We start from the raw sequence: 25,638 nt of genomic DNA, 5'->3' as shown, positions 1-25,638 counted from the left end.
TACACATCTGTCCGCCGTGCCAGAGAGTAGCTACGAAATTAATGCGAGGAAGCTGACAGACGCAATGCTCCTGTTCCTGCAGGTGACGATTTTCGTAGGGGGTGGCGGGACTTGCTGTCCGGTGCGAGGTGCGGCTTCTCCGGGACAGGAACGCTGGGATACGGCTCGTTACGAAGGGTGAATGCCACGCTGGGGAGAAGGCAAGCTCCGCACCAACCACGGCCTTTCCCACAAACAGCAAGAAGGCGTCGATTTATGGCTGGAAGAAGAAACTTGCATGGCCCAGGCGTAAACTACATTTTTTTTTGTCAAGGTAGGTACCAACAAACCCCTAGGAAACAACTCCCGTCTAGGATCAAAACCATCACCTGTCTAAAGTCCCGGATCTTCTCCCTTTTTAAGGGTTCTCATCCTTCCTAGATGTGACCGATTTGTAAAGATGCAAGATGACAGAATTGTCCTAAGATACAGCGTTACGTGTACATCTCATCTGAAGAATGATGAAACGCTAATAATACAATTAGGTGCTTGTAAGCATAAAAGGATTTCAGTTATCAAGGAGATAAAGTCACTTTATTCATTTTTAGTCGTACAAACAAGGGGTCAAACCAAAAGTATCGCTGAGATACAAAGAAAAATTTCCCGCATTAGATATAAATATTAGATTTGCGATTGTTCTGATAATTTTTACAGACACGCAGTGCATATTTTCTTCATGAAACAGGCGCTCGTTTTAGTTTTCCTTTTTCTTACTCTGTTCCTCTTCCTTCCGTTTCTCCAAGTAACGCTTCAGAATGTCGTTTAGCTGCTGCTCGCACTGGCTTGCGTGTTGTAATCCGTTTTCCCGTCCTAAAAGCGGCAACAAACAGGGTAATTACATCTCCCCTCACAGCATCCATCGTGCGATTCGTCTGCGGCGACGCGAACGTCTGTTTCCCCAGGCCTGTCAAACGGCTATTGTATTTCTACTTTGAAAATGGTTCTTCTTCAGAGGTCAGCCGTTAACGAGATGCTTCCTTTGATGTCAACCAAGCAGGTAAAGGCAATAATTACTCTCGCGGTCCCTATTCTTGCAGTGATTTCATATGTAATAAATACACTGTTTTATGTAGTAGGCATACTATATACTTTATATATTATATCGTATGTATAGTACCTCTACACTGTAATATACGACGTGTATTATACATAGTGGAATTCAAGAAGATGAGCCGCATGGTTTCAAAAATACAGGAAGAGAAAATAATTACCTTTGCAGTGATGAATTACTCTTCCCCACAGTCTGTTCCTACTTAAACAGGCCAGATTTCCAACAACCAACAAATGCCTCTTGGCTCTCGTTAGCGCAACGTTCATTCTCTTTGCTGAGTCTATGAACCCAACTTGTCTTGTTCTTACACACGACAAAACGGCGATCTCCTTCTCGGCTCCTTGGAACGCGTCTACAGTGGACACCTGGACAGCTTTAGTTTCAAAAGCCTCCGAGCGTACGCCGGCGAGCAAATTCTGAATCTGCAGACAAACGAGTGTGGACGGTGATGAGTTAGGCTGCTGGCCCTCAATCGCTTGTCTTGAGCAAACGCACTTCAGCGGGGCTGAGCCCACGCAAGATGCGAACTAAGGAACCAGGGAGCGCAGCGACAGTAAAACCTCGGCTCATCACAGGGGAATGCTACGCAACGAAGCCGTATTTGACGAAACACGGGTGCATTCAGGGTGGCAAGCGGTGCTTTCGCTTAACCGATCACAGCAGCCCATGTCGCATCATGCCTTGGGTGACTGGGTGAGGTACAACGCCAGCCTTGCTAAGCGGATGCCTCTGTCACCTCTCCTTGTCGCACGTACCCGTTTGTAACGGGCCCTAACCGATTTATGAAAATTACATACTATTTAATTTCCTGGTTTTCCGAGTGTGCGTATGGAAGGAAAACAAATGGAGAGGGTTTTTTTTTTTTTTAATCATATGTTTGAATTGAAAGATCTTGACTAATTTTAGAGGAAAAAATACAGATATATATATATTTTTTTTAATAAGAAAGAGAAATGATGGTAAACTCTAGTTTACCTATCCAGCATTTGTTTCTCACTTCTAGTTGACTCTTCCTAGTTGAAGTAGAGCCTATGTTTAGAATAAACAAATATGTTCAAGAAAACTGTTTAATCGATGATACAAACCTTACACATCTGTGATTTATAAAGAGTAATCACACCGATTGCAGATCCTTCTATTCCACTTGCAATCAGGGACTGGATGAGCTTGACTGTAAAATGAACTTCTGCCATGTTATAAAAGCTGTTGTCTCTTTCAATCTGGAAATAGGGAAGATCTCCAGTTTAGCTCCCACAAACAGCGGAGTGCAAAAAGAAATAGAATGGAGGAATCGCTGCAATATTGACTTTTTATACAAGAAATGTTTGAAAACTTACTTGCTCTACCCCGTTAACACTATAAAAACATAGTGTTGGAAGCCAATCCAATAAAGGACTTCTGTCTTCCTCGGAAACACCATCTATCAGATTTCCTTCATAGAAGAGGTCGTTGGCTACGGCACTAATAGCAGGGTGACATCGGTACTGCGTCCGAAGAAGTATTGTTTTATGTCCCTAAAGAATTACGATACGGAAAGTGTGACTAGGAAAAAGAATTACTAAATATTTTGCAATGCCAGCTAGGTCAAACGAGAAATAAGTGGAAACAATTCCCGCAGTAAGCTGGCTTAACCTTCATACATTCACTTCTACGAAAGTTAGAACAAATGTAGCCCCTGATTCTTCTGCCTGGATTGAAAACTGCACAAAAGGATCAGAAGGCAGAATCTGTCACTGTTTTTCAATCCATTCTTGTTTCACATTTGCACGCTGACAAATTTCCGTGCGCTCTGAAAATAACATTTACAGAGAAATGCACTAGAATGGAATCGGCTTAGGTAAAAGACAGGCTGAAACACTGACCCTCTGACATCTAAACCAGAACTCTTCAGTGGACCTACAGTTTCCCCCTCCATCTTTTCTAAGGATGTGGTTAGTAGTACGTACCATTGAGCAAAGCCGGTCAAAGAGAGTCTGCTCCAATCCCTTTTCATGAACACTCTCGGACCCTTGAATAGTTGGCGGTAATTGCTTAGGGTCTCCAACAAGGACTAGCTTTTCGCACTGAAACCTAAATGAGAATGTTAAAAAATAAGAAAAAAAAGTTGTAAAAAGGATGTCAAACTATCGATAAAAAAAGCGTGTGCTGTGTTTATGTATCACAGGCTGCTTTCCATCAGGCTCCCTTCTCCAGCTCCCTCTTTCCACAGTTAAAATCACATGGTAAACTCAAGGAAGGCAACTAAGACCAGGCTCCAACTTAAAATTGCTCTTCTTGCTTTCTAAGGCGAGACCTCGGAGTTCACATTCCTAAAATGATGTGCAAGTTTGGCCGTTATTTCAGGTTGTGTCACTGCTAACTGAAAGTTATTTCTCTGCTGAAACACAAAAGGAAGGCTGTACCTTGCGATAGGAAGGAGAGAAGCAGGTTCAGTCATCTGACTGCACTCATCCAGCATCACGACAGGAAACTTAAGGCTGTTCAGACAAGGGAACGGGCAGGCAGCACAGGTCACTCCGACCACTTTTACCTTTGTTATTAGCGAGGGGAAAATGGGTAGACAAAAAGTGAAGATCATTTAATAGTTAATCTCTGCGCCGTACGTAACTATAGCTTTGGCTAAATTAATTTTTAGCCGTTCTCCTGCATGCTGGGTCGTACTCGCTGGGTCCCAAAAAATTATATTCTAACTTCCAGTAAAAGGCACCGTGTGTTCACGGAGATGGAGCCAAGGTTACCACTTCTTATGCTTGGGGTGTTTATACGTTAGAATCATTCACGGATTCATGTATTTTAAGACCAGACCTGGTCTGGTACAGAGAGAATTCAGATTACACGATCCTCCCAAACCCTCTGAGCCCCAGCAGCAGAAGTGCCAGCAGTGACCGCTAGGAATAAGCGCAAACCCCAAATTGCTCGGATCTGCTTCGTTACAATTGCTCTACAACAAGCGGGGATTTTTTGGGTCTAGGACTGAGGAGAAAAGGCAAATAACTGGAAAGACCAGAAATTGAGAAGATTTTTCTACAGGAAGTAGTAATCCTAAAACGTAATACTTTTCAGCAAAGTTACTTAAAATATATTTGACATCTTCTTGGCGGTTGATACTCAACTCTAGGACAGATTTACTATCATGAATCTTAGAATCGCTTCAGATGCCTCAAAGATTAAGATTTATATAGTCATAAAGGACTCTCACCTTTATGACTATATAAATTCTAGTGTCAAGGTGACGGTGCAGACTAGCTGTGCTCAACATTTTTTTCTCTCCCCACCTTATGAACTAGATTGGTAATATTAAATCAGACTGCAGTAAAGTTCAAAAAAGGGGTTCTGTCGCACAATATATCACTAAACAGGAACTGCAAGTTCAACTCAGACAAGTCATACACAGGTAAAACACTAAGCCATACCTGTGGAATCAAACCCGTCCTAGTCCTAACATCCGTTTTATTTTCCAAAACTAGGAGGTTGGCAGGGGTGAGAGGGGATTCCCCGTTTCCGTTTGCTGGGCCTCGTGGATAAGACACAGCGAATCCCCACTTTCCCATCCTGTCACTTTGACTGTACCTGTTGCAGTATAGTTTTATTGGTCCCCAGTTTATGTTGCTCAATACTCTTCCTTACGTATATTTTTTCAGCTGGAGTTAAGTCTTCTTTCATGAGCGCAAGCAGCTCTTTTAACTGCTCATTTTCATTTCCTGAGCCGGCATGTAAACTTCAAAAAGATTTTATAACATGCATTACAATGATTGAAAAGAACAGTGCTTTCAGTGTTTGGTGAACACCCAATATAGAAAAATAATCAGACTTTATACATAACGGCACTTTACAACAATGTACTAACCTGTCCCGCATCCAGCTGAGATTGAAAAGGGGTATCATACCAGTTTAACACGTGTACTAAGTGACTTCCCCAAGTACACAGCTGATGTCAGAGTGGAGTAGAACCGCGGAGAAGTTTTTCATTCTCGTACCACTTTATACCCTTGGTATGCTGCTGACACCAAGGAGTGGAAATTTATTCTTTACTCATCTAGAACTTTGCTTTGTTCTCTCAAATTGTGTTGAAAGTACTACATAGATTGCTTACTTTTAAGTAGTTAAAGGACAAACCCCAGAACGCTACAGCAAAGATAACTTGGTTAAGTAGTACAGAATTGATGAGTTGTTACCGTTAATTCTCCGAACATTAAATTGATGATTACTTCCTCCTAGTTCTTATCACGACAGCAGTACACATCTATTTCAAGTCTGTCTGTTTTGCTTTTCCCCTTGCGTAAACTCCCAAATCTGTAACTGCCATTATTTTCTTCTCCTCTACTACTTCCCATTTAAAAGCATTAGCTCTATTCAGCAACAAGTGACATTCCCAAATCAAGGTAAAATTTCTCCACCATGCAGGGGGGGGAACCCTGAGGTAGGCATATGACGATCACATTTTGAATGACTTCAAAAGAGTACTTTTACAGCATGCATACTATCATGAATCTTAGAATCGCTTCAGATGCCTCAAAGATTAAGATTCTTACCTATGGGGAAGAATCGCTTTGGTGATTTTCCTAATGCTTCCCACTCTGATAAAGTCCTCAAATCCAAGATCAAGTAGACTTCAAAGAAAAAGAGGTGATACACGTTACAGAAATGTAAAAGGAAATTTTGAAAAAAATTTAGAAGTGGTTCTGAAAAGGCCACCAGACACATCAGAACGCTGAGGAACACAAACTTCTGCGATTAACCAGATGAAGTAACTCGGGCCACAATTCAAGTACATCAAAGTAAATCACCTCATCGTGAGTTGTCTCAAAAATGCTTAATGCCTTTATGATTCTCCTCTCAGAAAGAGTCTTCCATTTGTACTTTCCCTTCCTTCCTTTATCCTTCCAAACCATGAGTTTTATTTCATGTTAGCTTCATGCTGAAGCTTCCAAAGTCTCCCTCTCCCTCTCTCTCCATGCCTCCTTCCCCTGCCCCTACTGCTACTCCCGAAAGATTCCTGAGCAATGCTACTCTCTGTCATGATGGATTTCAATAGTAAATTTGATGAGAGCAGAGCCCAATATTAGTCTCGTGTAAATTCAGGCAGCTAGCCTTACGGTCTTTTAGCATATGCACGCTGTGCAAAGGAGCAAGGGTAAAATTAAAACCCGCGTGTGACACTTCCTAGGCAAAGAATGCAATCTTTTTCGAGTGTTACACTGGAAGCATCAACACGATTATCTTCACGACACAAGTGCGTTACTGGCTTTGGAACAGCAGTCTGAAAATCTCTGTAACCTACCCCAGCAGTATCCTGTCAACGGCAACGTTGGTGGAAGAAGCAACCAGAAGTTTCCACGGAGCTGGCCTTGGACCCTCCGTAGCTTCACTGCTTTCGAAGAGCTGCACTAGGAACAAGATCACAACAGACAGCAGATAGCTCTTTCCAGCTCCAAACACACCTGGTATTTTGGAAGAAAAAGCCAAAGTTACAAGTGAAAGTTCTCTAGGAAGTACAGTTTTATTCAATTGTTATAACTTATCTTATGAAATACTATGCTGCGATTCCTGTAAAAACATTCCACGCGCTTGCTTCAGCAGCTCTAAGCATCCAGGGGCAACCAGTCGCCTTACACTTCGCGTTTACTGCCTGCAGTAAGTTTACAAAAAACTACAGAAAAGGGGATGCTAAGGTATTTTTCCTAAATTTTCTGGTTGAATACATGCATTACTGGCTAAGGAGTCTCATCAATACATAAAAATACTACAAATACAAGTATCTGCACACACGTCCCTCGTACCGTGTCCTCAGGTACAGAATAAAGAATTTGAGAAGTGATTATTTTGGAATGACTAATAATTTTAACTAGATTAATATGCCCGACAGCCTAACAAAAGCTCAGGCAATTTAAGTCTAGTGGTAGCTGTACTAAGAGTGTCATTATTGTCAACGTATTTACTTCGACAGGATCTGAAAACTTACGTTTATGGTAACTGCTTTTCAATACTAGTTTAAAAGAAAAAAAACCTGTTTAACCAAGATGTTACTAGCTTTTTTGTACGTGTTGAAAAGGGATACAACAAAGATAGAAGCAAGTATAAAACAGCAAGTAATAAAGTGTAGTAGAAAAAATTTTACATGATAATTTAGCAAAGCTGATACATGACAAAGTGTTTTTAATATGACAAGAAATAAGCAGAAGACGCTACGAGCTCTGATTTTGTGTATAGATCTTGCTAGGAAAGAACCCTATACTTACGTAAAATCCTGCAAAAGGCAGAATGCCAATTCAAGGATCAAAAGCTCTGTGCTGATAGAATGGATGTTACAACGTCAAGGTCATTATCAGAGGGGCCTCATCCGAGAAACGAATTCTCAGGAAAGGCATGAAGTAGGTGAGGACAGCAGCGTTACAGAAGAGTTTAAAAGGATATTCCGTACACAGAGGCAGTTTATTCAAGCTCATCTTCTGTGCTACATTTAAAATAAGTCAACATTTACCTAGTGTTGAAACCGAGTTTAGTTAGTTAGTGTTACCTGCCGAAACCAGGACACCTAGACATAAGAATCTCCCTTTAAGTCTGCCTGGAGTTGTAAATATATGATTAAGGAAACAAGTCTACTGTTTCATCACTGAGAGAATTTAGGGATATTTCACCAACGCTGGCATTACGTATTAATTAGCATTTTTGCAAAGATAAAGATAGCAGCAAACTTCACAATTATTTGCTATATACCACGTATGATTGTGATAGGGAAGGTCTGATGTTCTTCCACGGGTTTGCTGTTTTCACGTGAGGTCATCATCTGAGCTATTTGAATCAGTGATGTGGCTTGATCTGGGTTCAACGAGAACGTTTGGATCATCTTCGTAGCTAGTCCCATTGCCACTTCAGTGCTGACAGGCCCATACATCATTGCGCGTTTCAGGCTGATGGCAGGTGGAATAAATTTTCTTTTGTTGACTCTATTGGTAGCATTTTCAGAATCGAAATTCCTAAGAAAAATACAACGGTCAGAAGCTGCGGTATAATACTGCATATGTGTAATTTGTATCTCATGGTTCTGATGTTCTTACTCACCTGACATTGAAATGCTGAGGCTTTATCATTAACAGCTGACATAATTAAAAGTTGCTGCCCCCTGACATACACCTGGGCTGTATATTCCTGCCCCTTATTGCCCCTGGGTGACAGCTGGATCATAGGAAACAGGCTTTTGGGTTTTATCATTCTTGCTGTATGTTAACACTTTCAATCTGACTTACTCCAAGGCCAGGGGACTGACAGAGTGGCAGAGAACGTAGTCCGAGGTAGCAGGGATTCATTTAATTACTTCTTTTATACAGTGAATCGTAAGCAGTCTTGGCAATATCCCTATATTGCTCCGATTCTCCAAGAAAATATTTTATTTTTAGGTTTTGTGTCAAGTGACTCTAAAAATTGGGAAGGAAAACCAGTTCCACTGAACCCCTGTGAAGCGTATACATTAACTTAATACATATCAGTCAGCGACAGTACTATCGGTCTAATGGTCAGTAATCTCTAGGTTGTAAAACGTGGGCTGCAGGTAAGTTTTAAGGAAAAAAACAACTTACAATCGAATTAGAGTTAAGCAACCGATGTACATCAATGAAAATCGCATTGTGAACAGTTCATTCCTTGCACCGTTTTTCTGATTTTAGTTTTCCTCATCCACTTTTTAATAGGGCAAACTCAACGGTATTTTTGTTGGGTTTTTTTCTCTACCTGTTGCCGTATTGCCTGTTCACAGCATCACTGAAACAGTCACTTACGTTTTGAGTAGATATGGTATTAGTGGTAACGTAGATGGATTGAAGTGCTCCTCCAGATTTCTTAAAGATGTAAGCTCACCGCTAGCATTGCAAACCAGCAAGGCATGAACAAACACTGAGAAGGCCACAGAAAAATACAATTGGGAAAAAATGAAATTAGCCAAAATTTCAAACCAGCTAGATAAATGAATTACAGAATGCCAAAAGAGTAATTAGCCTCCTGTAACAAAAAACAAATTACCCCAATTACCACGTCTGGCTGAATATTATAGATGAGGAGAGACCTATTAGCCCTTCTTTTCAAGGTGCGTTTTTTTGAAGTATTTGTGATCCCAACATTAGCCACCTTCTGGGAAGGAAGCTTAGGTAAAAATCCTTACTCATTTTAGAAACACTCAAGGTATTTAGAAGGCTTTGGAATTTAGGAGGTGAATTTTTTAAGTAAACCGTCTGTATCACAATAGCTAAGCAGGTGTTTTCTTCAAAAAGGCAAGACGGGAACAGAAGAACGCCTCCGATGGGCCAGTCTCAAGTTCCATCTAGCCTACTTCCAAAGTGTACAAAAGTGGGCGCCTAGGGGAGGGTCTAAGCACAGAAAAGGTATTCAATTACATTTTTCTGAATTCACTGCCAGTTTCCTAAGGTTCTGGGGCTCCGGGATTGCCTAAGTAACAGGTTTCTAATATGTTTAGTAACTCACATACCTCTATTTTGCTGTTGTTTATCACTGCCACCAACTAAACATTACTTAAAGCTTTATTTTCATACAACTTAGGGTTTTAGTTTTGTAATAGTTATAGAATTATGAAATAATCTGTATTTATGATCACAAAGAAAGTGAGGACCAAAAATTTCCCAAGGAAAAATAAAATGCCACAATTCAACAGCATGAAGACTGAAAAGCGATATATTAACTCCTCCAGACCCTGGCTGCTCGAGAGATCCAGTCCTGCAATTCACACTTGGGGAACAAACAAAACCAAACCTCCAACTGCATTTGAAGCCCATGGTTTTGATAGCATGTATGCCCACAAAGAATTTGTGTGCCATTGTATTTTTTTTTTTTTTCCCCTCTGTATTTTTTATTCTTCTGAATGTAATTCAGAACGGGAGTTTAATGTGGGCTCACTGAATTGTGCTTTGCTGGAACTCTCCCCCTAGTGATTACGTAGAAAGCCGAAAAAGACTAATTTGTTAACTTAAAACACTCAGTTTACCTGCTTAAGGTTAAGTGCTATGAATAAAGCCTTTTGTGATCAAGCACACGATTTTCATATTGCATTAAAAGAAAGTAAGCAGAGGTATAATATTACGAGCTCCAGAATGACTACATAATGCATTCTTTATCTTTCTTTTACAAAAAACCCAAAATGAACCCAAAACTTTAGCTCAGTTCAACAGCAAAAATAAGAGACTTTTGCATCATGTGTGGCAGCACATTTGTCATTTTTCTGTGACGTCTGTAGCAGACCCACACTGTTTCTCCCTGCACTTGAGGCCCGCTAACCTTACTGTTTCCCAAACACCGATGACAAAATATTACAAAAATACCCCAGACAAAAATGTTAAAGCCAAAAAGACGGATGGCTGCAACTTAGTTGGGAACAGCTTGCTAAAGAATAAAAAGGTCAGCAGTTCACTAAAAACCGTCAGTGCTAGGTTTAGTAATATTTTCTTTTTAAAATACAATGATGAAAATAACTAAAACTAGACAGATTTGTTCCTTCTGAATTTTGAAACTCCGATTTTTTTAGTCATTCTAGACTGTAGCAACAAAGGCACAGAAAGGAGCGTCGGGACAGCCAAATCACAGATTTAATACATGGCTTTTTATATAAATACAAATTTCCCATAGCGAGTTGTTGGGGGGTTCTGTTTGTTTTTCAAGGACAGTAAGAATGTATTCCTCTTACCTACAGGACAGTCAATTTGCACTCCATGTTATATTATTTACTACATTATTTATGTTGTCCTCGTTTCTTCATCACCCGTTTAGAATTTCTTACCAGCTACTTTGCAGGTTTAATTGCATCAAGTACTGTATTCAAATTACATATTCAAACACACAAGGAAAAAAAATACCGTGAATGAAATCATGTATTGGATTGGAGAAATTCTAATCTCATCCTTCATTGCTGGCCAGATTTTTCCCTCCATAGTTGTCTCCCACAATTCTGAATTACTTGCTGTAGAACTCACTATTTGATCGCCAGTTTGAGGGACAGTAGCCTTTCAGTGGTAGTAATTCTACTTCATTGTTGGAGGATGGTCCAAAGAAAGCACTACTTGCAATGAAAGTATCAAGGGGCTCAAAGTTCAGAGTCTTCGAAACAACCCAAATATCATCTGTCAAAAAAATACAGAATTCTCATAAGCTGCTTCTACTGCTGTCTTTTAAAAGAAAACGAAGCTGGACAAAGTAGCTCAGCATTTACTACGCTGCAAATCAAACCACTGCTAACGTGAAAGTAGGGGGTATTCGAAAGTCCTAAAAAAGCGTTAGTTCAGCTCTAAAAGACTGAATAAATAATTTGCAGTTCTTCCAGTACTTACTGTCTGAAATTGATGGTGCACTTAGCAGCGTTTGACTTCTGACAAATGTGAAGCATTATCAGTTTTGAGAGTATCTGGAACAAATCACCGCAGTACACGACAAATCTAGTTAACCACGCTTTTGCCAGAGAAGAGCAAGTACCGAAATAAACGTACGCTTTCCCTTCCCTTTCAAAACCAACACGTGCTGGAGCCTGCAAGTCTTGTGTTTTATTTGGCACACCTGATGAGGCTAAAGCTCACTGCGCTATTCCTACACCATATATTGCAGAGCACGGCAAGGGGGATCTCACAGTTGGGAGCAATAACGGTGCGTATGTATTTGCCTGGAACACAAGTGATCAGAAATTATCATACACAACTGAAAGTTTTGCCCATGCAGAGCTTCAAGATTTCAAGTTACAAAACCCTGATTTGTTAGAACATTTCGGTCTGTACATGAAGCGTGCACAAACAAAGACGTTTGTTTCTGCCTAATTTCCTTTGTATCATTTTCAACAGCAAAGTGAACGAACTATGAAGATATGGGTATCAGTTCAAAAATTCTTGAAGTGAAATGAACCATCTGGATCAAATCACCGAAAAAGTTCCCCGTCTTTGTGACATTTCAATAATTTAGAAGAGATACGCAACAACTACCGAAACACAGATTTTTACATCACGTTTTCCTTAAATATCATCTATTTGAATACTGGGCTTTCCTCAAACTTCACGATTCACAGATTTAATACACTCCAAACCCAAGGACGTGGAATTTATATTTTTGTAAGGTAGTTGAACATTTACAAGAAAAGATGAATTAATGAGATACTTTGTTGCCCTTCTAGAATAAGAATAGAATTATCAGGGCTATCAGCAGATTAAAAATAGGATTCCGTTTTTCTCTTTAGATTACAAATTAAAACTCTAAAAAAGGCACAACATGACACAGACAATTGTTCTGACGCTTAAGATTTGCTTACCTTTGCTATACAGAGAATAATGCTCCTTTCTGCTCAGTTTGAGGTATAATTTGGTTTTGGAATCGCCATCGAATCTGGCAGGTGTATTCATAAACTTCTTGAACTTACTACACCGCTGTGTTTGAATTTCAAAGGCTTTCCTGTTAAATTGTAATTTTAGGAAGAAGTATGTAAAAAACTGGCACATTTTGGATTCACCACCAAAAATAAGAACGCTCCACAGATTGGACCCAATTATACAGCGCAGATCATAGAATCATGGAGTAGTTTGGATCTCGGTGGTTGTTCATCATCTTACATTACCAAGTTTTAAATAGGTTTATCTTGACTGCAAAATACTTCTCTCATATTCAACCATAATTAAATTGTTTCCCCTACAGTTAAGCAGCACAGAATAGCCTTCGATACAAGTACTAACATTAGAATTAGAATCGCTAAGAGAATAAATCGAATTCTCTTACGAAAGATTAAATGGACAGTAATTCAAATGCAACAATCATAAGGGATTTCATTAAGCAGTTGATCAAGTCGCTGGTAAGCAGTTTTGATTCTTGCCGAAAAGAGTGCTGACCTGAAACGCCATTGCTGTGAATATTATTCCTTCACTAATTTGGCTTTTACATTTCTACACGGAACTGTTGCCTCTTTAAACACAGTTAGTGAAAGTGTCCGTTAAATGCTGCTGAAATCCAGAGCTACTGGAATATTTATAAATCCTGCAATTCACATAGCACTTGGGAAAAGCGCGTAGCGTTTCAGAATACCTCACCAAAAGCTGGCATCCCTCATAGAGAGAAATCTTTTGACTTCTGAGGTATGTCCCAATACTTTTGATATCGTGAAGCACTACACTAGGTGTGGATTTTATCTGTGCGGGGTTCACATCTTCGATCCACTTGAAAAACGAACACTGCTCAGCCTTTGGGGCATCACAGGTATAGAACAAACGACCCTAGGAAGGGAGGCAGGAGGGGAACAAAAAAAAATACCATTAGCACGTTAAAACAAACAAGCAACAAAAAATGTAAAGCAACGGACCGGTACTCCCTGCTATAGAAACAATCAGATAGACACCTGTGTTTTCACTACGTTTGGCTGAAAAACACAAGGGTGTTCCCAGAACTCTCAGCTTCTGGAGCCAGCGTGTGTCATCATACCTTACAGAAATCCCATATAACCTAGAAAATTATAAATTCAGGTCTTTCTCTCTACATATATAAAGCTGTTTCTGTACAGAGAAATCATCAACAATTCTGGACACTAGTGGCTACTACAACTGATCTTAAAAGCGATCTCTAGAACACATCCCTTTAACCTGCAATTGTAAATCATAGAGAATTGCCCTGTAATTGTTCACATGATACGGTCTATATGCCAAACACCCCAAACTGTAAACAAACAAGGAAGAAACAGCACCTTGTTTTGACCTTCTTTTTTAACCGTAACAAGCTTGGCAGGATGCATGTGATTGCAGAGTGGAACGCAGCTTTCTTCGCTCTTACTTTGCCCATCTTTCAATGAAGTGTAAAACGATATATCCACTTTTGAAAGAGCACTGTGTAATCTTTGTGACAACTCAAATAGCACTATGTTTAATTGCTCTTGACATAGAAAGGAGAATAGAAGAGTTAGTACAGCCTTAAAATGGTTACACAAGTACGCAACGTTCAAACAAATACATTGCCTTGTGAAACTTCCAATCCCAAATCTAAATCAAAATATTTGACGAGAGTCCTAAAAGAAACCACGTGACCTGCAAAATTCACATATGGCACGCGCAATTAATTTGTTCTAACTGCCTTCCTTGCATTCAAATCACATTTAAGTATATGACTCCAAACGATCCAAACGCTAAATAACTGGGCGGGGAAGCTTGGATAGGAATCTGAAGACTGGTAAAGAGGCACAAGATTACGGAGTTGAACAGAAGTGTACTGGTCTTCTGGTTTGTCTTCGCAATTTTGGGTACAGACTGAACATATTTCAGTATATGTATCCAAAAGCAAATGCACACAGTTGTTCCAACAGATGATGTTGACGACCTCTCTCCCTCTCATCCTGCTTTGTGAAGCTTCAGAAATACACTGTTTAAAAAAGACAGCGTTCTACATAGCGTGGTGTTGGACGTACCTATCAGAGCAGCTTTAAAAATCTGTTTGTAGTGAACGTGAGACTGAAACACAGTTGGTATGGACATCTTTCTTTTAGGAAGATTAGCATATTTTACTTTATCCACATTAGGAAAAGACAACTCAGAAATCGTTATGTCCTAAAAAACAGAAAAACAAACCATTAAAACTTGCAAAACCCTGAATGAGACAAATATTGCTAAATGGCTACTGTACAGATATGCCAAAACCTATCCATTTTTCTTCTCTTCTTCCTTTTTTGCTTCTATATATTGTGCTCTCATTAGTAAGTACAACTAAACAGAAAAAAATCAGGGCCTCATTTCTGCAACCAGAAGTTTCAACGTGCAGACTGTCAATGAAGAAGCAGTTTTCTAAAAGCAAAATACAAAGCCCCTTCACCACAAATGTTTGCAGGCTTCGTTAACTGTAAGTACAGGAGCATGCATTCAATAGGACTGCCAACAGGAGTAAAATTAAGTATACCTGGAGCTACAGCATAGAGCTTGGACTGCCATTTAGGATGTACCATGAAGTTAAAATTTGCCCCTTTGACAAAGAGCCTGCATTTATAATAATGCCGGTAATAATTACACAATTTACTCTAAAGCCTTTGAAAGTCAGAGTCATGTTTTCAGCCCTAGGCATGGGGAAGGAGCACACAAACCCCATTTTTAACACCGTTTCTGCGCAGAAATAAATCCATCAGATGAAACTATAGCAACGGTAGTACAAGGCTAGGGAAGGAAGAACCAGACTAGAGAGCTTTGGGGGAAGCGTGCATGCCGCAAGCTATTCCTGTGCCTGCCATCCCAGCTAGTCCTGAGGAGCTTCTTCCACCTATCTACACTGCAGTGGGCATCATAATGGTATCCCTCTTCCTAAGCTTTTTGAAATCCAATACACATGGATAATTTTTTAGGTTTTTTATATAAACACACACAATGTGGATACACCAGTGTGTATACGAAATATACCAGTTATTTCCACACCTCTATTTCACATGAATATTTTACTGTACAAACAGTTTTAAAGAACTAGAAAACACAGCATACTAAGTTTGCGTCAAAAAAAGGGAAAAGTCTAACGTTTTCACTAACTCTCAAACACCGCCATTTGACAGCTTTTAAAACCTGACTTGTGGTCGGTTTGAGGATTTTTTCCAATTTACTCCATTTCTTTAAGACGGTTTACTGGTCATAAACAGCCGTGCTAATTTTTTAGGTGCTTATTCAATGCCATAACTTACTTTTCCACAATTAAAACTGAAGAAACTTAAAATATTTTAAAATCGGAGACTATGCTTTGACGCAAGATACGGCCGTTCATTAAAACGATGCTGATTTCACAATTAAGAAAAACACTTCCTGAAAACACATTCTTACCAATTGTAGATGACAAAACAGCCCAACAGCTTTTATTTCATCTTCCTGCCATCAACATTCAGATTAAAAATCTAAATCTGGCACCGTGCGGCCAAGGAATTACACAAAGGATTCGTCACAGCACTTAGAGAAAATGCATTAGCAGCTGCTGTTCTGTAGCTGAGACCCTTTTGTCTACGTTTCTACGTACGCAGAAACATCTCATCCAATCATACCGATAATATCTTGCAGGAAATTGGATAAATGCAGTTACTTTGTCCAGAAAAATGTGTTTCTGTCACTTATAACTGTATTTGCTTGAACAGTTACACACCTGGCTGTCTCCTCTTACGGTGTGGCAGCTCAGATGACTTAACACCTTTTGTGTTGCTTCAGTCAAAGGTGTCTGACTTAAGCGCAGAGAAAGTAACTTCCTCCCTGAAATCAAATCTTGGTTGCTGGTATTTGCACAGCATTTACCAAGCGTGCTTTTTGCTGTCAGTAGAGGTGCAGAGCCGGGAGCACTTTTTTTCACGGCGCTGCTCTCTCCCGTGTCACCCAGCGGCATTCCAAGGGCGTTCTCAGCACAGATGTCATCAGTCATGTCCCTATCGTCGCTGTTTTGAGTTATCAAGTCACACTGAGCGCTGTTTTGGTATTTTAGCCACTTGCTTTGTCTATACTGTGAAGCCACATTAGGGAACGCTGGCTGTACAGATTCCCTTTGTCTGTCTTCCGTATACTCTCCAAACACAGAGGTTTCATAATTTCTGTCCTCGGGGCCAAAAGCACTAATAGGAAATACCGCTGACTTGTTGCATAAATTGACTACTGAAGAGCCGAAAGATTGCTGGACCTCCTCGCTGTCAGTTGGATAAACCGCGTCAGGAATCTTCTCAGTGGCAGGAAGAGTGACAAATGGAGTTCGTGTTTTAACTGTAGGTTTGAATCTTGAGAGGTTGCATTCCTCTGGATCGCTGGATCTCTCCCATGCTGTAGGGCAAATACATCTTACAAGCAACTTGTAGCACTTACGGGTGGCACATTAACTTCAGATGTACAAAAACTAAGATAAGGAAGGAATTCTAAGCTCTTCCTTTTACGTCCTGTCTTCTAATTGGCAAGCTCTTTGTATCGTGCCTGTGCAGTACCACACTAAATTTCCACCTGACATGAGTGATTTCAACTGTGATGCTTTTAATACTTAAATCCCTGTATTCGGAACACATTTCTGCAGGCGCTCTACTTGTATAAAAGAAAACGTTTGGTAGAAATTATTAAACATTATTGTGTTTTGGAGGCCATTAATCTGATATTCTTGGTAGGTCAGTGACAGCTACCAACTGGAAAACAAACAGCTTAACATTTGCTCCTTTTTCCAAAAAGATCACCCACAAAACTGTGTAAATTAATATTAACCAATGTAGATAAACAGGCTTCTAGCACCACAAGCATCCTTTTGACTAAGTTCACTATCAATAACAAGTGACAGTCATTGATAGGTGTCAACTGGAAGTGGGTCAGAGGACAGCTGAATATGGAAGAAAACCAAAAGCAGCTAAATAAATGAAAACTTCAGTATGAATTAGAAGCTTAGCTTACAGCCTTTCCCCCCCGCCCCCAAACTAGAAGCCGATTTTTCTTTATAACATGAAACCACTCTTCTGAAGTCTCTTTCAGGAGAATATAATTGGGGGCTAGGGGGGAAGCATGGCATTCGAGGCTAATTCAGCTGATTTGGAAAACACCGTTTAAAATCGTGCTTAAAAAAAAAAATTAATGCCCCCCTGCTATGAAAAACGCGTGACAAACAAATCAAACTCTGTAGTTACCCAGACATCTCTCAGTGTATTTCAGCGCCCAGGGTAACTGTCTTTTGTAGTGCAACTCGCTGTGCTTCAAAAATCCTCAAAGATTTTCTTGCAGTAATATTGTCAAGTGCAATTAGAAACTATAATTTCTTACTGAAAAAAAAATCTGAAAGTTCTGGTTCACTTGGCAAGATCCTGTGTATCAGGGGCTCCGGGATGTCTCCAATCGTTTCCTCACTTCCTGAAGCTGGAGAAATTGTAGAGTCTGGATCAAGTGAGGAAGTCAGTTCTACTGATGAAATCATCTACAGATGAAGAATTAACACGTCAAGTGAATGACTGGAAAAAAAACTTGATTATAGCCCTTTTGTCACTATTGTCTCTCTCATTCTAAACAATTGAAATCTCTCTCTGAGTTGAGATAAAACAGTTTCAAAAATAAGAAATTGCTACCATGCACACACAAGGAATAAAGCCAAAGAGATCTCGAAGAGACAGTCAATTCACACCTTGTCAGGTTCCCATGAAGTCCACTGCGTTTGTCTCAGATCAGAACGTGAAGGTGCGCCTGACGTCGTCCACGGTGGAACTTCAGGAGACACATGCCATGCCAATGCTAGGAAAAATACGCGAAGGACACAAGTCATGCAGAATAACTGTTCTGAGGCCAAGTGCTGCCATTCTACTTTTACTTTCACTTACGGGACTGATCTGTTCTTGACTCTTTAATAATGTTAGACTTCTTTTGAAAATTCCCTTCTCTGATAAAGTTGATATCATCCTCATGAAGACTTCTCGAACCTGGAGACTTGACCAAAAAAGTATAAGTAAAAACTTGTTAGAAATTAAACTGTTTATCCTCTATATAAATATTATCTTTATGTGAATCTTATTTCTAAATATCTTATTTCTAAATCCTATTTCTAGATGGAACTCTTCAGTATCTCTAGCCCATTCTGGAAGTAAAAAAATGAAACATCAATTCTCTTCCGTTATTTTAAACACTGAAATACATACCGCATTAGAAAAAAATATTTTATTTAACATCGCGTGCCATGTTTCTTTGCATTCAGGAGGAACGGAATCATAATCCAAGAGAGAAAGTTTTAACCCTTGCTTTGGAACTCCTTAACAATTATATACCAAATTTCAAATCCAGCTGAGGTGAATATTATACTGCCAACACCAGGAAACAATCGTTATAAAAGCCCTCTGCCACTTTTCTCCAGAAGAAATCTGTTCAATATCCCACGTTATGACCACGTACATTTTTCAAAGTCAAACTGATCAGAGGAAAAAAAAAAACAAGGTTACATCTTGCAAATGCATACTCCTGTGATAAAGGTGAGTAACAGTAATCGTCTAACTGCAGGGTTTTAACCTCAAAGCGCTACGTTCCGTTCTTAGTGACTTTGATACGACTGTAGCGTTCTAAAAATGAACTCTTTTATCCTACATTTACAGGATATGTTCTTGCACTAAGGTTAGTAAGAATAATTTTGAAAAAATCGTTTTACCTGTCTGAAGTCAGAAAGGACATCATTGCTTGAAAACAGGGGTGACAAAAATCTCTCAGCTGCAAACTCCATGTTATCTGGGTACTGCTGCCATGCTAGCTGTGAGCAGGGAGCTCTCAACATGATCTCACTAGCTGCCGATCCCTTTACTTGGTGCCCTTGAAATGCAACAGGCTACGCGATATATTGGAATTATCATTAACTGAAAAGAAGTGCTGTTCTGGAACTACCTACAGTCAATAAAGGTACTTTTCATACATACAAAAATAATCTGTTGGAAACTGCAGAAGAGAAAAAAAAAAAAATCTATGCTTTTCTCTCTCTTTCTCTTGCACTCCTGCAACTCAGCAGCAATAAAGTTTTTGCACAAATCTCTGTCAACAGAAAATCGATATACTGATGTAGCATGTTTAGTCTTCTTTCTGTATTGTAAAATTTGAGTTTAAAACTCTCAGCGGAAAACTTCCCACGGACAAGTGTACTAAAAAGCGGTGAGAAGCCCATTATGAGACTGGTTAAATATTTATTAGGACTTACCGTAATATATTGCAAATAGTAAACCATTGAATTGAAATTTAAGAAACACTCTTCATTATGCTTCAGTTCCACAGAAATTGTACCTTTGGTCGGCAGTCAGATGTCCTAGGGTCTCTTTGGGCCGCCGCTACTGGTAGAGTACCTGGCTGTGTTTTCTGCAATAAATTGTCCACACAGTTGGGCCACATGTGAAAGTATCAAAAGCTAATTAGTCTAACAATTTAATAACTGTTTAAAGTGAAAAGTTGAGCTAAGAAATCTCGTGTATTTACATTTTAAATTACTGCCTTTTTATTTGGAAGCCAGAATAATCCTTGATAGGATAAGAAACTATATTTCCTTTTCAAATGGGACAGGAAAAAGAGAATAATTTAATCTAAAATCTTTCTTTCACTTTGGATGGATTGGAAGAAAAAAACTATTAATAGCATTGGACAAAAAAAAACCCACCAAAAAACCCCAATGTGGAGCATCAAGCACAAACAGATTTGCCAGTACATTTCAACCCAAGTGCTAAAATTCCCAGGAAAGCCATGTGTTCAAAAAGATAGTGAAAGAAAAGAAAAAATAGATGGTAAAAGAAGATGGGGTAGGGAAGGAGAAGCACCAGACATACTAATGTGATATTAAACGTAACTAAATATTACAATTCGCGTTAAGTTTCTTGTCATACATTAGGCCTCCTGAACATTTATTGGCAAAAGGGTCTGCAAGAAGACATCTTCTGTTTACTACCAGCTGCTGAGTCGATGCCTCTAAGCAATTTCTAGCTCAACCTCTACAGTTTCATAAACCAAGAATTTTATTCAAGAAGCCTGGTGGAAAATGAATTTAGCTTGTACAGATAGATATACGTAGTCAAAAATTGGTTACCATAAGGCCAGAAGAATCAAAGTATGAACAGGAAGATGCCTGTATTCTTTCTGAGTAAGGCATTTCTGTAAACTGTTTTATAGCTACAAGAGATGGAAAAGCATAGTAAGTTACAGTTACAGTATTCTTTTTACATCAAAACCCCTGAATATTTACCGGGCTTGCAAACCTTACCCATGCAAATAATTGCACAGTTAGGATTTCACTGAACTGAAGCAAACAAAGATGCCGACTTGGAGCCCACATTGTTGCTTTAAATACTAAAAATTGCATGAGGGAACCTTTGTAACACACCACTCCAGAAGTATGATTTCTGAATAGGAGAGATAAGAGTACAGCAGCCAAACAGGTACAGTCATACAGAATTCACTTTAACTCAGAAGCTGACCTAACCTTCATCTTTCACAAGGGGTTCCAATCTCTCTTTAGAAGTCTCTGCTTCATATAATATGCTATTATTTTCCTCCATCTTTTGTAAGCTTTCTAATGCTGTGCTATGTTGAGTCAAAGCTCTTAGAAGAGCGATACTGTTCACCAAATCGGGAAGATCTGATGAATTTTCAGCCATTGCCGTGCATTTCAGGCAATCCATTCCTATTCTGTCACCTTTGCGGGCTTCCTGAAAGGCATTTATGCTCTCTACATTTTCAAACTCGGTTTCACCTATTGCCGTTTCCTCTGGAGGTGAATGGCTTTTTCCTAAAGGACAGAGAGAACTTCTGGAAATGAGAGTATCTTCCTTATGTGAAATGCCAAATACCTTTTGATGGTCTTTGGCAATATACTGGAATGAGCCATAGCTAGGATCTGATTTTCGTGACAAAGCCAGCAAAGGACTACCTGGTGTCATGTCATCACTCTTAGTACCCCAGCAGTGCTCTAAATCAACATCTGGGGATTTCATGCGTCCAAGCTGTATAACATCTTCTTCGGTCCTTTTGTCCACTGCAGAAACTATTCTGCTGGTAGAAATACATGAAATACTTCCAGCGTTCTGAAACATACTGGTTTGGGGGTAACATTCATCAACATTTGTGTCACCAGGCAAAAGAGCAGAGCGCTTGCTTTTTATCCATGACGTGCCATTAACGGCACGCGCTGCACAGCCATCAAGATCCTTGTTATTGTGTGTGGCTTCGGTACTTAATTGACTTTCATCCATCTCTTCTACGTTGTGTCCGTCACCCAGAAGTTCCGCTTCAATTCTGGTCTGGTTTGCAGAGTCTTCTGCAATTCTCCCCGTATCGCCGACATTGTTGTCGCAAAGCTGAGATGGTATACCCTCAGTGCAGTGATTTCCATCATTCTCTCCGTCAAATGTTGAGCACTTGACTGCTTCTTTTTTACTGTGTGTCACTTCACAGCAAGAATGAAGTCTCAACGCACTATTTTGTGCTGCGTCTTCTCCCTTTAAGCAATCTGGACTTTGTGAAAGCATGTCTCCTTCAGCGAGCTTATTCGCATCTCTTTCACACAGGTCTTCATTGTCTGTGTCATTAAAATCAAAAGCCTCCATTAGATTAAAGTTAACCTCCATCACCTGTTCATCTGGATCACAGTCTTTGCCAGGCGTACTTAATTCCTCCTTTACGATTCCAGCTTCGGTCAACGTGACGTCCACAGAGAGCTCCAGGTCACTAGGCACTCTTTCTGAATTTTGTCTTGGCGGAAGCTCGCTTTGCAGCTTCACAGATGAATTCTCCTTAAGGCTCTCGGTCACTGAACGCTCCCTGTATCTGGAGAGATTTTTTTCAAAGGTGGTTGGACTTGCCGAACGCGGAACGTCACCTGAGGATGGGACAAACTGACTGTCGCTCATTCTACTCATGGTGGATTCGGGTAGGAAGGAACTATTTGTATTGCAGGAATCTTGTAAATCTTGGCTTAAGTTATTTGCCTTTTTGTCACGTCTCTGTCCCGTGACTTCTTCATCACAAGGCCGTTCAGCTGAATTTAGAAGCGTTTCAGGATTCCATGCCTTTTTATCATTTACAGTTCCCTTCGTAAAAGGCAGGTGCCCAGTATTTTGAATGAGTCTTTTGGCAGGGTTGCCTGAAAAAGCAGGTAGGATTGTGCTTTTTTTGTTATATAAACCACCTGCGTTTTCTGATGCCTGAAACCGAGAAAGACATTCTGTGACTTCAGGCGTTGTTTGCTCTCTGCACCCCTGTGTTGGTTTAGACTTCAAAAGAGCTATTATCTGAGCTGTGCTCCTGATGCTGTGCGACACCGTCCCGTGACCGGCTGTCTGACTACTAGATTCGGCGTGCCCAGTAATTAGAGGAGATTCTGGCTTCACAACGGCCTGATCAGAGTTTCGCTTCTCTGTCTCCTCCCATCTGTCAAGGAACGGAGCTGAAAGCAGTGAGGAGAGAGACATGTGTCCTCTGTCCTTATCCGCACAGGCATCTTCATGAACGTCTGCGGGTAGATTTGTTTCTGCATCCTTCTTGCAAATCGTAGAAAATAACGGAGAGGTAACATAAAACTTGGATGGAAAAGTACCCTGACACTGCTTAGATGAAGGCAACGCTGTTGGTTTTTCTCCATCTTCCATTGCTGATATTTTCTTTTCAACTTGGCGTGGCCCTTGGAAACCCTAGGAGAGACATTTTGAATTAATTCTACTCAGAAATCAACTTCACATTTTGTAATCCAATGTTGAAAACAGGGCACGCTCCATAAAATACATTCTGATCAAGTAGCACATGACGATTCCACAGGTGTAGAGAAATTATCTCAAGCCCTTGCGATTTCCACTGCAGCCTTAGCAATAGTACACCAAGCAGATTTAGTAAACTCTGGGAAAAAGTAGCTATACCGGTAACGTGTTCTGGCTCACAGTTCCAAAAAACCAGGAAGACATTATCTATTTACTGCTCCCTAAAAGATGTGCCCTTTGTGTTTTAAAATGCGTGTTAACATCAGACACAACTTTTGAAACAAAGACATACTGTAAACTTCCTTTTCAAGCCAACAGACGGATGTCTTGGAGGCAAAACACCGGGTTTTACACCATTTCTGTCCACTGCTGGAGTTCCTGCTTTCCCTGGCTGATCTTCAGAAGATTTTTCATTCGCTTTCACCGCTTCGACTGTGATCAAGTATCGTTCACTTTCTAAATTATCTCCAGCATTCACCTAGAAAAGAGAAAGCAGCGGTGTGTACATAATAGCGCTATCAAAGAAACGAGTCTTCTAAATACTTTGATGTAAAAATTTCAGAAATTTACACCCAGTGTATCACAGCTGCCGTATAAATACTTGGATTAAAATATACATCTACTAGAAAGGATTAGCACTTGGCTTCAAATTATGCTTATTTAATACGTCACTGTAACACACTGCTTTAACCCAAAAGGAATAAAGTTCTGTAAATCCTCTACGTCGGTTCTGGAGAAGCAATAAGACTTATCAATAAACAGAAGCTGTTTTCGCTTTCGGTTAGCATTGCGGCAGACTTGCATATCCACAATAAGTACTGCCTTCATTACCAAACGAGTTCGAAATGCTTCCTGAAACAGCAACCACAATCATAAGCATGAAAATATGTATTTTTTTAAATCAATACAAACAAATAAAAAAAAATATACCTGAGATTTTATAAAAATACTCTCCAAACATTGTCCTTTATCATCAAACAAGACAGCCTGCAATGAAAAGACAGAATTCTAAATAACTAATTCTATTTCACAGATCAACTAGATTGCCACCGACAGCCCAGCAGTAGCAGATGATACGCAATCCAACGGCATTAAATCCGAGTTGTTCACCTTATTTCCGCCGGTTCTAATCCTCAGAATTCCATCTTGCCACGTTTTTGATTTTTTCATTTTTTGGTGAGTGTATAATACCTGTTTCAAATGTGCAAAATGTTGAAATAATAAGTAAGAAAATGTTTAAATAATACAGCAGCTACAGCACCTTTTCATTTATTTCTACTTAGTGGTACACAGTGTTAAAAACCACTTACAGTAAATTCTTGAGAAGCCATCGCTTTGGCAAAACAGTCACCCAACAGCTCATTTCACGAATATTCACATCTTCATACAGCCTGGGAGACAGGGAAACGTTAAGAATCTAACAGAGTTGTGAAGGAAATGTAGTGACGAAAAAATAGAGCCAGTTCATGGGTTGGTTTTTTTTTTTTCCTCCTCAAAAGAAGAAGAGCTAGGTGCAAGACGACGTCAAAACAGTGGGGTCTCACTGATGTGGGCATTTTAAAGGGAAACCTTGAAAATACTCTAACAGAAAGACTACCGGTAAAAAACAGCTTTTTTTAGAGATGCCAACGTATTTTCTAACTTTCAGGGAAATTCATTCGTTTAAATGAACGGCTGGCAACTCTGAGCGCTCCAGTGATCACACTGCTGTTCGGAATTAACCAATTACCCTGAACACGTTAACTCACAGCAAAAAAACCCCCAACAAACCAAGCATAGAAGCTACTAACAGAATAATTTTGTCGCAAGTTTATTGACTCTGGGCGCGGTCACGCGTGCTTAATTCACGTTAACTGACTCTCAAAACCAGCTGCCCGTGAAGTCAAGCCTCTTGACACATTAAAGGTAGATCGCAGCGACTTATTAAAATAGCCTTTGATGATGAAACCAGGCACAAATCACGATCAAAGCAGCTCATCGCCAGAAGCCGTGACTTACTGCTGTACGTACTGGCCGACGATGACCGGTACCGCGATTTGCGTCCGGGTTTGGGGGGGGGGCTGCACTTGGAACCACAGCGCGATCCCTCAGCAGCACCGCGACGGAAAAGGATCAGGAGAGACGGGGGAAGATGTCGGCGACGCCGATACTGCGGATTAGCGGGAAAAAAAAACGTATTAAGAAGGGAGAGATCCACGCCCTTTCGTACGGCTGCCACCTTCCTGGCAGTCCCCGGGTGGTTAGTGAGGTGCGAAACCTTGGGGGTGCACCCTGGAAGGACACAGAATGACCCTTTATGTTTCCAAGCGTCGGCGGTGGACGGGGGGAACGCCGCGGGGAGGGCGGCGGAGAAGGGGGGAGCGCC

General features: G+C 40.2%; 1 protein-coding gene across 1 annotated transcript; it reads right to left on the bottom strand.

Moving 5' to 3' along the window:
- Positions 1-721: 721 nt before the first annotated feature.
- On the bottom strand, positions 722-24,604 carry ZGRF1 (zinc finger, GRF-type containing 1). Its single transcript, XM_009320421.1, has 28 exons — positions 24,584-24,604; positions 24,384-24,464; positions 24,204-24,260; positions 23,566-23,751; positions 21,005-23,210; positions 20,612-20,694; positions 19,822-19,893; positions 19,202-19,375; positions 18,387-18,492; positions 18,194-18,300; positions 17,869-17,989; positions 16,208-16,866; positions 14,511-14,649; positions 13,797-13,981; positions 13,145-13,332; positions 12,381-12,520; positions 11,065-11,211; positions 8,866-8,980; positions 7,808-8,067; positions 6,372-6,531; positions 5,623-5,700; positions 4,661-4,808; positions 3,493-3,620; positions 3,037-3,160; positions 2,428-2,604; positions 2,176-2,310; positions 1,251-1,512; positions 722-849 (listed from the first exon to the last, which is right to left on the bottom strand). The coding sequence occupies exons 1-28, from the start codon at positions 24,602-24,604 to the stop codon at positions 734-736; spliced, it is 6,375 nt and encodes a 2,124-aa protein (XP_009318696.1). The 3' UTR covers positions 722-733.
- Positions 24,605-25,638: the final 1,034 nt, after the last annotated feature.

The sequence above is a fragment of the Pygoscelis adeliae genome, unplaced genomic scaffold (assembly GCF_000699105.1).
Source record: "Pygoscelis adeliae isolate BGI_AS28 unplaced genomic scaffold, ASM69910v1 Scaffold143, whole genome shotgun sequence".
NCBI lineage: Eukaryota > Metazoa > Chordata > Aves > Sphenisciformes > Spheniscidae > Pygoscelis > Pygoscelis adeliae.
The sequence above is the reverse complement of the archived record's forward strand: the minus strand, read 5'-3'. Positions and strand labels throughout refer to the sequence as shown.

Excerpts from the sequence above, each read along its gene's own strand:
- ZGRF1 (XM_009320421.1), bottom strand. The coding sequence starts at position 24,604 with ATGGCTTCTCAAGAATTTACT. Across the intron at positions 13,982-14,510 it reads TTTTAAAGCTGCTCTGATAG|AGCAATTAAACATAGTGCTA; the intron begins GTACGTCCAACA and ends TTCTATGTCAAG. Across the intron at positions 2,605-3,036 it reads TTGACCGGCTTTGCTCAATG|GGACATAAAACAATACTTCT; the intron begins GTACGTACTACT and ends GTAATTCTTTAG.